This window comes from Pongo pygmaeus, chromosome 14 (genome assembly GCF_028885625.2).
Source record: "Pongo pygmaeus isolate AG05252 chromosome 14, NHGRI_mPonPyg2-v2.0_pri, whole genome shotgun sequence".
NCBI lineage: Eukaryota > Metazoa > Chordata > Mammalia > Primates > Hominidae > Pongo > Pongo pygmaeus.
The window spans coordinates 122,764,446-122,776,747 of NC_072387.2; the positions used below are offsets into that span (position 1 = coordinate 122,764,446).

Below are 12,302 nucleotides of genomic sequence, written 5' to 3' on the forward strand. Positions count from 1 at the left end.
CACATGCCGCTCACCGTGCCTTTCTGCCCCAACTCCAGGTGTGGAATTCCTCTCGGAGGTGCTCTTATGGCACCCTGTGCAGAGAGGCCTGGGCCTGGCCCGGAAGAAGGCACAGCCCATGTGCGGGCACCTCTGCAAGGCATGCTGGGGTCCATTTTCCTGTTTCCCCAACCCTGTGGCACTCCTTCCTGTTCCTTCTTCTACGGTCTTCCGTGTGAGTCATGGAAATGAGACAGATGGGCATGTTTAGCATCATACCACACATACCTTTTGCAAAAATGTATTTTTTTAGCAGCCAGGTGAGCAGCTGATGTGGTGGACAGAAAGCTCACCGGAGGCCCCGAGGCCTTGCGGCCTCCACGTGCCTCTCATCAGTGTGTGAGGTGCAGTAGGCAGAGGTTTGCTGAGCTTAGCGGCTCTGTGAGAGGAGATCGTCCAGGTCAGTGGCTTTGAAAGCCCCGGCACACTCCGGCTCCCATGCAGTTATGTTGTGTAAGAATGGCAACAGGGCCAAAACCTTGTAACTCTTTTCAGAGTTGGATGTAAAACACTGAAGTAGTTAGAAATACATTCTAAGTTGAGGTAATTTGGGGCATGGTGGCATGCCTGCAATCTCAGTGCTTTGGGAGGCTGCACAGGGAGCATCGCTTGAGCCCAGGAGTTCAAGGCTACGGTGCACTGTAATTGTCCCTGTGAACAGCTGCTGGAGTGAGTAGCCGCTGGAGTGAGGAGTAGCCGCTGGAGTGAGGAGTAGCCACTGGAGTGAGTAGCCGCTGGAGTGAGGAGTAGCCACTGGAGTGAGGAGTAGCCGCTGGAGTGAGTAGCCGCTGGAGTGAGGAGTAGCCGCTGGAGTGAGGAGTAGCCGCTGGAGTGAGTAGCCGCTGGAGGGAGGAGTAGCCGCTGGAGGGAGTAGCCGCTGGAGTGAGGAGTAGCGGCTGGAGTGAGGAGTAGCCGCTGGAGTGAGTAGCCACTGGAGTGAGGAGTAGCCGCTGGAGTGAGGAGTAGCCACTGGAGTGAGTAGCAGCTGGAGTGAGGAGTAGCCGCTGGAGTGAGGAGTAGCCGCTGGAGTGAGGAGTAGCCGCTGTGCTTTAGCTGGGACAGGGCAGCAACACCCCATCTTTAAAAAAAGTAATTAATTATTGTTTAAAAGTAAAAGTTTTCACTTCCTTGGAGATTTTCAGGAAGAGCTTTATATCTAAGTTTCTAGAATTTACAGGGAAGACTGAAACAGAGAAGCACTTCTGACATCTAGGAATGACTTTTCCTGACGGGCATGGTGGCTCACGCCTGTCATCCCAGCACTTTGGGAGGCTGAGGTGGGTGAATCACCTGAGGTCAGGAGTTCGAGGCTAGCCTGGCCAACACACCATTTCTACTAAAAATACAAAATTAGCTGGACGTGGTGGCACTTGCCTGTAATCCCAGCTGCTAGGGAGGCTGAGGCGGGAGAATTGCTTAAACCTGGAAGCAGAGGTTGCAGTGAGCCGAGATTTTGCCATTGCACTCCAGCCTTGGAGATGAGAGCAAAACTCTGTCGCATTAAAAAGAAAAAACAAAAAAGAATGACTTTTTCCTCTAAGGTAGTAAAGAAAATCACTTGAGTCATTAAAGCATTAAACCAAAGGCAAGCTGAAAATCAGAGCAAGTTTGATGGTGGTAGTTGTACAGATGAGTGATATCTCTTGATGCCAGGATGACTGTTAGGTTTCTAGAATGAGACAGTGTGGAAATAATGATCTCGTGTGCAAACCAGCGTGCCTTTCATTTGGCAAAAATATTTATAACACTTTTACTGAGGTATAATTCACGTACCGTAAAATCCTCCCTTTTAAAGCATGCAATCCGTTGGTTCCAACTGGAAAATATTCGAAGTCGTGCACCCACCACCACCTTCCAACCCAGAAGGTTTTCATCCCCCGAGCAGGGGCCATCGGCAGCCATTCACCCAGCCCCCAGCAGCCCCCGTCTCTGCGTTTGCCTTTCTGGGCATTTCCTCAGAATGGATTCACAACACGGTGTTGCTTCACATGCGAACACGGTGTTGCTTCACACGCGGGATGCTTTCTGTCCCCACACGTGTTGCTGTGGGAGTCAGCGCTTCCTTTCCGTGTATCCCTTCATCAGTGGACATGCGTTTGGAGGCTGCCACCTTTGTCTTCCATGAACAGCGCAGCCGTGAACCTTTTCGCCGAATTTTTTGTGCCCCTCCAAGAGTTGCTCAAGATGTTTCCTTTGGTCGGTTTGTGTCCTATGGTCAGTCCCATCAGCACAGGGTAGATTTTTACTTCAACTGGAACTTGATGCCAGCCCTCCAGGGGACATGCCACGTGGCTTTCTCAGTGCAGTTTGGACCATGGGTTGTTAATGAGTCATTAGGAAACCTGTTACTTGACGTAGACAGTTTGGTGCCTGGTTTCAGCTTTGCGTTGCTGATGGAAGCCTCTGGCTGTGGGTGGGTTCTGCTGGGAGGAGTTGCACAGGGCTGGCTGAGCTGTGTCGCTGATCCTGTCTGGGAATGCAGAGAGAGAGAGGCTGGGGTCTCCGTCCTCCTGCCCTGGAGAGCTTCCCGACTACCCGTGTCTTTACTCTGAATCCTGAAAACAGCCCCGTGTGGTGTGACCCCGTCTTTTGTTTGTTGTTTTGAGACGGAGCCTCGCTCTGTCATCCAAGCTGGAGAGCAGAGGTACCGTCTTGTCACTGCAACCTCCTCCTCCGGGTTCAAGCAATTCTCCTGCCTCAGCCTCCCAAGTAGCTAGGACTATAGGCACCCACATGCCCAGCTAATTTTTGTGTTTTTTTTTTTCTTTAGTAGAGATGGAGTTTCACCGTGTTAGCCAGGCTGGTCTTGAACTCCTGGCCTCAAGCCATCCGTCTGCCTCAGCCTCCGAAAGTGCTGGGATTACAGGCATGAGCTACTGTGCCCACCAGGGACCCCATTTTGTCTATGCCCCATTTATGCACAGGATGTCTGGCCCTGGATTCAAGACTGGTGAGGTTCAGAAGTTACATGATTGAGGCTCCTGAGTTTGTTTTCGTTGCTAACTGTACAGAGAACCAGAATCTTAGGGCTGGGAGGACCACGAAGGTTGGGCCTCCTTATCCCTTCATGTCGCTGCTGACAACATTTGACAGAGACACGTGGTGTGAGGTAGCCACAGCCACAGAGCCAGTGAGCATCAGGGACCGGGTGCCCTATCCCCAGGCCGCCGTTTGTGACGGTGTGTGCATCCTCTGGGGGTCCAGCGTGTTTTCAGCTCTGTTCCTTCAGCCACAGAGCCAGTGAGCATCAGGGACTGGGTGCCCTGTCCCCAGGCCGCCGTTTGTGACGGTGTGTGCATCCTCTGGGGGTCCAGCGTGTTTTCAGCTCTGTTCCTTCAGCCACAGAGCCAGTGAGCAGCAGGGACCAGGCGCCCTATCCCCAGGCCGCCGTTTGTGACTGTGTGTGCATTCTCTGGGGGTCCAGCATGTTTTCAGCTCTGTTTCTTCAGCCACAGAGCCAGTGAGCAGCAGGGACCGGGCGCCCTATCCCCAGGCCGCCATTTGTGACTGTGTGTGCATCCTCTGGGGGTCCAGCGTGTTTTCGGCTCTGTTTCTTCAGCCACAGAGCCAGTGAGCAGCAGGGACCGGGTGCCCTATCCCCAGGCCGCTGTTTGTGACTGTGTCTGCATCCTCTGGGGGTCCAGCGTGTTTTTGGCTCTGTTCCTTTTGGGCAGTTTAGTCTTCCTAGAATTTGAACATTTGTGAGCTGCTCTGTCTATGGAGTAGCCATTCTTTTATTCATTTACTTTCTTAATAAACTTGCCTTCACTTTGCAAAAAAAAAAAAAAAGAATTTGAACATTTGTGGCGTATACAACACAAAGAGCTCCCTTTGGTTTGAAGTGTGAACCTGAAGAGACACGTACATTTCCAGCCTTCCTGATGCCCTGGGTGAGGCCGTCTAAGTGACCTCATGGCCTCAGGTCCCTTCCTGTTCCAGTCTGGTGTCTGTTACGCTGACGAGGCCGTCAGGCAAGGCCGCCCACTTGCCGGGCAAGGCCCACTGCACATTGGCAGGCAGCCTATTTTCTGATGCCATGGCACAGACAAAAATAGTCATTCCTACTTGTGGCAGTTTAAACGCCACTACACTGTTGGGCTGTATCTGAGTTGTTTTTGATGTAATTATATAATGATAAACGTCTGCTCGCCGGTGTTGAGACTATGGAGTGGACTTTATCCATTCATCCTGATCGTTCCTCCATGAGACAGGGTCCCTTTGTTGCTGGCTGGAAGCGGCCAGGAAGCGTGGGCTCGCTGTGGCGTGGGCAATGCCACACGGCTCCAGGGAAGCGTTTGGCTTTCCAAACCAGTGTCTGGGCTCGTGGCCACTCCTGAAATTCAGTTGCTGTCTTTGAAGCGTAGAAGAAAGTTTCTAGGATTTTCACTTTTGTATTAAAAGATACCTGTATGCTTTTCTCTTTTTCTGGTTCACTTATATTCTTATTCAGTGCAATTTCCTGATTGCACAAGAATGAGAAACATTTGTTTGGCTATGTTCTGTGAAAACAAAGGAGCCAGGGTCTTTTCTTAGCCTTTATAGGCAGCAGTTTATTTATGAAGCTCTTAGGACGCTTTTAAAGTCCACATCCCTTAGGTTTGTTAGCTTCACCACAAAATAGAGACAGCAGGGAAGGCCCCCGTCAGGCAGGGAGACCCAGTCCCGGAGGAGGAAGGCCCTTCCTCGTGGGGAGGGGCAGCCAGGCTGTGGGAAGGAAAACTGCGTCTGGCTCGTTTGAGGGTGGAGTGCTCTTCCCTGGCCTGGTGGCTGCCTTGTGTACGTCTGTCCCCAGGAGTGTGGAAGCCTCGGCTCCCCGTGGAAACACTGGTTCATAGTCTCAGCCGAACATCTCTGAAAACACAGTTGGGGCACACGGGGACTGCTGTGGTCTCTTTCCGTTATTTTACTTAGACTTTTCTGCAAAGCTGAGTCCTAATAAAAGAAATTGCAGGTGAATTACCAATGGAATTTATTAAAGCAAATGTGCAGACATTCACACAGCTCCTGTCCGGGATGTTCTGGGTGGGACAGTGTGGAAAGACTTCCTCTGAGAGGTTGATAGAGGAGCAGAGGAGCTGATAACATAAACAAGTCCAAAAACAGCCCCATGAGGTTTATAAACGAGAGCACCACGCAGACAGGGACTCCAGACTGTTCAGGCCCTGCCTGCCTTTTTTGGCTTTAAAAAATGAGAGTTCCCTGAAGCACTGAGGGGCAGCCCACAAAGAAAGGAGTTGGCCCCGAGCATTTACAAGTGTCTGTGCTGGGCCGGGCCCCTGGCCATGTTCTGTTCCCATTGCCTCATTTCATGCTCCAGGACCCTGAGAAAGTGCTGGTGTCCCCCTCACGGGTGAGAAGCTCAGTGGGAAACTGTCCCTGTGCCTGCGGCGAGGAGTGGCCCGGTCAGCCCTTCAATGGCAGTGCCTGCTCGTCTTTCCCGTCCCATCGCACCAGCATTCACCTCATGGAGGAGGCTTCCGTCTCCTCTTCAGCTGTGTTTCTCATGCCCCAGAAAGGCTAATGTCTTGCAGTTCCTTCAGAGAACTGGGGCATGGGACGAGAGCCACATGCTAAGGCCACGTATTCTGAGGTGGGCTCAGGGCCATGGCCAGGGCTGCGTATTCAGATGTGGGGTTTGGATTTCCCGTTACGAGCTAAGGTATTTTTGTGGTTTTAGTGCTGACATCAAATGGCCCGCCTGAGTGTTGAAATATTTCTTGTGAGAGCTGTTTCCTTAACTCCTCCAAATACAGTGTTCTGAGTAATATAGAGATGGTCAGGCCTAAGTCATCTTTGCAGGAGAGCCTTCCTGTTCCTGACACCCAGCAGGGTTGAGCGACTCTTAGGCATCTGCAGATGCAGGGCCGGTGACCCCACAGTGGGGCAAGAACCTGGAGGGTTCTTGGCTTTGCTCAGGAAAGAATTCAAGGGCAAGCAGAAGGCAGAAGAAAACAGCTTTATTGAAGAGGCTACAGCTCCCTGACTGCGCCTGCAGAGTGGGGCTGCCCCACAGGCGGAGAGGAGTAGCTCAGGGCAGATTTAATTGCATGCAGATTAAGGGGTGGTTTATGCAGAAATTTCTAGGAGAAGGATGTAACTTGTAGGCAGAGGGTCATTGCCATGGAAAGGGGCCGCAGCTCCTGGCTGTTGCCATGGCAATGGTAAACTGACAGGCACACAGCGGCCATGTCTTATGGAAAGCTGCCTCTGCCCCAGCCCTGTTTTCACTAGTCTTCAATCTGGTCCGGTGTCCAAGCCCCACCTCTGGAGTCGAGTCCCACCTTCTACTCCAATATCATAGTCTGTCTGTCTTCTTCCATTAAAGACCTTTCCCAACATCACTGTCTCTTCTGTTTTGGAAGCCTTACAATTTGGCCACACGTTCTGTTCTTTTTTTTTGAGACAGAGTCTCGCTCTGTCACCCAGGCTGGAGTGCAGTGGTGCTATCTCGGTCACTGCAAGCTCCACCTCCCAGATTCACGCCATTCTCCTGCCTCAGCCTCCCGAGTAGCTGGGACTACAGGCGCCCGCCACCACGCCCGGCTAATTTTTTGTATTTTTTAGTAGAGACGGGGTTTCACCGTGTTAGCCAGGATGGTCTCGATCTCCTGACCTCATGATCCGCCCATCTCGGCCTCCCAAAATGGTGGGATTACAGGCGTGAGCCACCGCGCCTGGCCGTGTTCTGTTCTTATGTACACGCCCTGAGCTGTTTCCACTGGCAGTCAGCTTTGGAGTTCACTGTGTGGCTCTCACAGGAGTGCAGACCCTCCTGGTGCTCACCAGAAGACCTTGGCCCATGAGGGCTGCGTAAGACAGGGTGGCTCGGGCCTGGGGTGCTGGGCCCCAGATCTCCCTGCAGCCCTGAACGATGCTTTCAGCAGCAGGTACAGGTCTCCCTTCCGACGAACGTGCCTCAAGGCAACACTGGGCAAGAGCCTTTGATGCAGGTTCTGAAGCAGCTGCCTAACACTGCTCTCCTTTCCGCAGTGTGCAGGAGAAGAGAATTGGGTGGACAGCAGGACCATCTACGTGGGACACAGGGAGCCACCTCCGGGCGCAGAGGCCTACATCCCACAGAGATACCCAGACAACAGGATCGTCTCGTCCAAGGTAACTTGGCTTGGGTCTGAGTGTCCATGATGTGTCTAAAAAGCAGCTGCCAGGGGGTGTTAGTGCTTCTCAGTTTCAAAGACCAGCTCTGCTCCTGGCCCTGCTGTCACGGCCACCAGCCACCCCCAGCAAGAGCTTTGGATCAGGACCTCACCGAGGGTGCTGCTCTCTCCCTCCCGGTGACTGCCCACAGAAGGCTTTCCACCTGCCCAGGGCTCACAGCTCAGTGTCTCTATTCTTGGGTGACCGTGTCACAGAGGCAGTGCAGGTCTGAAGTCCAGGATCCAAACCCCACCCAGGTCCCACTTCTGAGGCGCCTGGCCATGTGCTTGTCGTGGGCCACCCTGGCCAGAGTCTCAGTGCCAGTAAGGTAGAAACGATACCAGCCACCCTGGAGAAAAAGCCAACAAACGCAGGCTGGACAGCAAAACCTGGGGGGAAATCTTTAAGCTTGTTCACAAGGTGCAGCCCAGGCAAAGCGTAGGAAGCACGAGCAGAGTGCCGCGGTCTAAACAAAGCGTGTTTCTCTCCATGGACTGGAGCGTGGAAGTGCACACACATTTCCCACGTTCAGAGAGTGACCTGGAAACGGGTCTTAAGAACAAGGTGGAAATTTAGCTGCTGCCATTAAACACGGGGTAAACTGTACTTTCCAGATGGTGCGGAACGTATGTGCCTGTGTTCAGACTCCGTTTATCTTCACTGTCCTTCAAAATGGATGAGCTAAACACAGGCACACGCATGGACGGGCTGCACATGGGGATGCGTGTGGCGGCCCACCATTCACACGTGTGTCCTCACATGTAGACGCACTTAATTTACACTGGGTGTCCTGCCGTCTAAACTCCTGTGGAGACCTACTTAATTCACACCAGGCGTCCTGATGTGTAGACCCCTGTGAAGAACTACTTAATTCACACCGAGTGTCCTGATGCGTAGACCCCTGTGGAGACCTACTTAATTCACACCGAGTGTCCTGATGCGTAGACCCCTGTGGAGACCTACTTAATACACACCGAGTGTCCTGATGCGTAGACCCCTGTGGAGACCTACTTAATTCACACCGAGTGTCCTGATGCGTAGACCCCTGTGGAGACCTACTTAATTCACACCGAGTGTCCTGATGCGTAGACCCCTGTGGAGACCTACTTAATTCACACCCGGCATCCTGACGACATGTAGAGTCCTATGTAGACCTACTTAATTCACATCGGGTGTCCTGCCGTGTAAACTCCTGTGGAGACCTACTTAATTCACACCGGGCATCCTGACGTGTAGACTCCTATGTAGACCTATTTAATTCACACCAGGCGTCCTGACGTGTAGACCCCTGTGGAGACCTACTTAATTGACACCGGGCATCCTGACGTGTAGACTCCTCTGTAGACCTATTTAATTCACACCAGGCGTCCTGATGTGTAAACCCCTGTGGAGACCTACTTAATTGACACCGGGCGTCCTGACGTATAGACCCCTGTGATAGACCTACTTAATTCACACCCGGTGTCCTGACGTGTAGACCCCTGTGGAGACCTACTTAATTCACACTGGGCATCCTGACGTGTAGACCTCTGTGTAGATCTACTTCATTCACACCAGGTGTCCTGACGTATAGACCCCCGTGTAGACCTACTTCATTCACACCAGGTGTCCTGACGTGTAGACTTCTGTGTAGACCTACTTCATTCACACCAGGTGTCCTGATGTGTAGACTCCTGTGTAGACCTACTTAATTCACACTGGGTGTCCTGACGTATAGGCCCCTGTGATAAACCTACTTAACTCACACCAGGTGTCCTGATGTATAGACCCCTGTGGTAGACCTACTTAATTCACACCGGGTGTCCTGACGTGTAGACTTCTGTGTAGACCTACTTCATTCACACCGGGTTTCTTGATGTGTAGATTCCTGTGATAAACATACTTAATTCACACCGGCTGTCCTGACGTGTAGACCCCTGTGATAGACCTACTTAATTGACACCGGGCGCCCTGACATGTAGACCCCTGTGGAGACCTATTTGATTCACATCCAGCATCCTGACATGTAGACTCCTATGTAGACCTACTTAATTCACACCAGGCATCTTGATGTATAAACCCCTGTGTAGACCTACTTAATTCACACCAGGCGTCCTGATGTGTAGACTCCTGTGTAGACTTACTTAATTCACACTAGGCATCCTGACGTGTAGACCCCTGTGTAGAGCTACTTAATTCACACTGGGTGTCCTGATGTGTAGACCTCTGCGATAGATCTCCTTAATCCACACCAGGTGTCCTGATGTGTAGACCCCTGTGGTGGACCTACTTAATTCACACTCAAGCGTCCTGGCATGTAGACCCCTGTGGTTCTTAATTATTTATGTGCTCTTGAAGAGTTGCACATTTTTAAAGAATATTTTACAACAGAAAAGGTCACCTTTTCAAAGCCTTTTTATGGGATTATTTAATTTGTAACTCCAGGATTACAAAAAATTTTAATAGCTTTAACCTCTAGAAACAGGACATATAAATGCCGAAAAACAAAGTCCCAACCACGTAAGTGCTGTGGGTGGTTTCCCAGTCATGATTCATGGAAGGAGAAATGTACTGATGAGAAATCACATCCAAAATATTGTCTCTGCAGTGGTAATACTTATAAAGTTGACGCAGTCTCAGGCAGAGCTCACTGAAGATGGTTTCCAAGCTCATATGTACTTCACCCACCCCCCACCCTCCAGCCCAAAACAAATCCCAGACGTACTGCTTAGAACTCAGCCTGCGCGGCCCAGAGGTACAGAGAGGCAGAAAGCACCCAGGTGTCCACATGCGGCGCCATTGAGGACTTGTAGGGCAGGATTCCAGGATATGGGTGATGGGCGTGTGGAACCGCAGTTGGCACCGCCTGTACAGTGTGGCTCATCTGAGCCAGCTAGGGGCCGTGAAGGCATCACCCAGCCCGCCCCCTGGGAGCTGGCTTCTCCCTTCCTGGGGCAGAGCTCGCCCGACAGCCCCACGTGCCTCGTTCTCCCTGCAGATGAGGATGCTGTGTGGGGCCACAGGGAAGAAACCAGCAGCAGCAGCAGAGCTCAATCCAGGCGTCGGAGGAGGGTCCTGGTCCCCCTGGCAGGGGCTGGCGGGAAGCTGCACTCCTGTGATTGCCCATGGAGGTTTTGGAGATGACAGAGCATGGCGATTTCTGCCTCCCACTCCTGACCCCTTTGCTGTATCATTCAAGTTTTGTCCTTTTCCTACTGTCCGTTTCAGACGTCCCTGCAGGCAGTGGCCTCGGTGGCTTTGCGCCGCCTGGCCCTGCTCCCTGGCTCTGTGCTACCCTCTCTCCCCCTCGGCTGGGCCCTTCCTCTCCGCTGCTCCCGGTGGAACTGGAGCCCCTTGAGGTCTCTTCAGTTTCTGATCCGGGAAGCCCTGCGGTGGGCAGGTTGTCAGGATGGGTTTTGTGGGCTTATTGCTGGTTTCCAGGGCCTTTGAGAAGCCGTGTCTCCTTCCTACAAGGAAGCCCTCGCTCAGGAATGCATAGACCGGGGTCAACAGGCTCTCAGGAGCGACGTCTGAGCGCAGATGGAGGGCGTGGCGGGGCCAAGAGAGCACTTGGCCCCCTTTCATCTCAACCTCTGAGGACAGAAGGGGGCTCTCAAATCCGCCCATGCATTGAGATCTTATTAGCAGCTTAGTCTCAGTTTCATGTGGATGAGGTTGTATAATTTCAAGGGAAAATTACGTCCAGCATAACCTCTTTTGCTAATGGAACTCAGGAAGGAAAGGCCTTCAGAAAGGCTGGAATCTGGAATCTAGGCAGGTAGCTGGCCTGACAGTAACCTCGATCCAGATAAACCAAAGTGGAATTCTCAAGCCTGGAATTGATGACTCGTAATTGTTTTCATTTAACAGCTCAGGATGTGTGAAAAAAAAAAAAAATGCCGTTTAATTTGTAAGACATAAGTTTACGACTGATTTTGGAGAATACATTTGTGATAACGTATCTATGTTTTCCTGGGGTGGCGGAGGAAATGATTTCTACCTAAAAAAAAGAAATGCTAGTAGTTAAGACTTTTTAAGTGCCACAGAAGCTTGTTCTCAGCAACTTTGCTTTTATGAAATCAAAGGATGAAAGCCTTTGTCACGGAAGAAGTCGTAATAGAGGATGAAAATGCCGTCGGATTATTTTTAACTTCTCATCTGTTTGACGGAAGTGCAGTTACTTGTGATCGGCGATGATAGCGTTTGTTTCCTCCTTGGGGGAGAGACTTTGGGCAGTGTCAAAACCCGAAATGACAGCCCAGCACTCCCCATTCCCTGCTTCCTGTGCTGTGCAGAGCTCCCCCAGGCTTGCTTGCACCCCCCACATGGGGAATCCTGAACTCCAGAAAGTGACGGATCACTGCGTGCCTCCTTTTCCAGGTTTGTACTTCGGGGCACAGAATTCACATGGTTCCCAGCTTTGCCCACAGGAGGCTACAGAATTAAACCTTGGCTTAGCCTATACTGTCCCTCCATGCCTTCAAGAAAGTTGAATCCTTCTGGTAATTGGGCAGGAAAAATTCCCTCTGCAATTCGTAGGTATAGCCAGTGTTTTCATGACTTATATTTGTATAAATGATTTCCATGTTTATTATATCATGTAATCTCTAAAACAACCCTGTAAGCCCACCAATACTGATTATTCCCAACGTATTCATGAAGAAGCTGAGGCTTAGAGCTCAGTCATGTGCATGAGGCCACAAAAGAGGATATAGCCCCTGTAGTCTGGCACTGGGCTTGGACTTCCTTCCGCAGAGCCAGGGGCCCTTTTCTTTTCATTTTTGAGATAGAGTCTCTCTCTGTGCCCAGGCTGGAGTGCAATGGCGCGATCCTGGCTCACTGCAACCTCTACCTCCCGGGTTTAAGTGATTCTCCTGCCTCAGCCTCCCAAGTAGCTGGAACTACAGGTGCCCACCACCACACCCAGCTAATTTTTATGTTTTTAGCAAAGATGGGGTTTTGCCGTTGTTGGCCAGTCTGGTCTTGAACTCCTGACCTCAGGTGATTCGCCTACCTCGGCCTCCCAAAGTGCTGGGTTTACAGACGTGAGTCACCATGCCCGTCCAGAGGTGCTTTTCTTAACAGCCCCTCTGGGTGCTCACGAATTTCCAGCATCAGTAATCCACTGT

General features: G+C 51.5%; 1 protein-coding gene across 12 annotated transcripts in view; it reads left to right on the forward strand.

Annotated features, from left to right (window-relative positions):
• The window catches only part of ATP11A (ATPase phospholipid transporting 11A), a 199,689-nt gene that overhangs the window by 93,313 nt on the left and 94,074 nt on the right, over positions 1-12,302 (forward strand). For all 12 annotated transcript variants that reach the window (XM_063651176.1, XM_054447021.2, XM_054447022.2 and 9 more), the window contains exon 2: positions 7,030-7,152. In XM_063651176.1, coding sequence (XP_063507246.1) covers positions 7,030-7,152 — 123 coding nt within the window. The remainder of the gene's footprint in view (positions 1-7,029; positions 7,153-12,302) is intronic.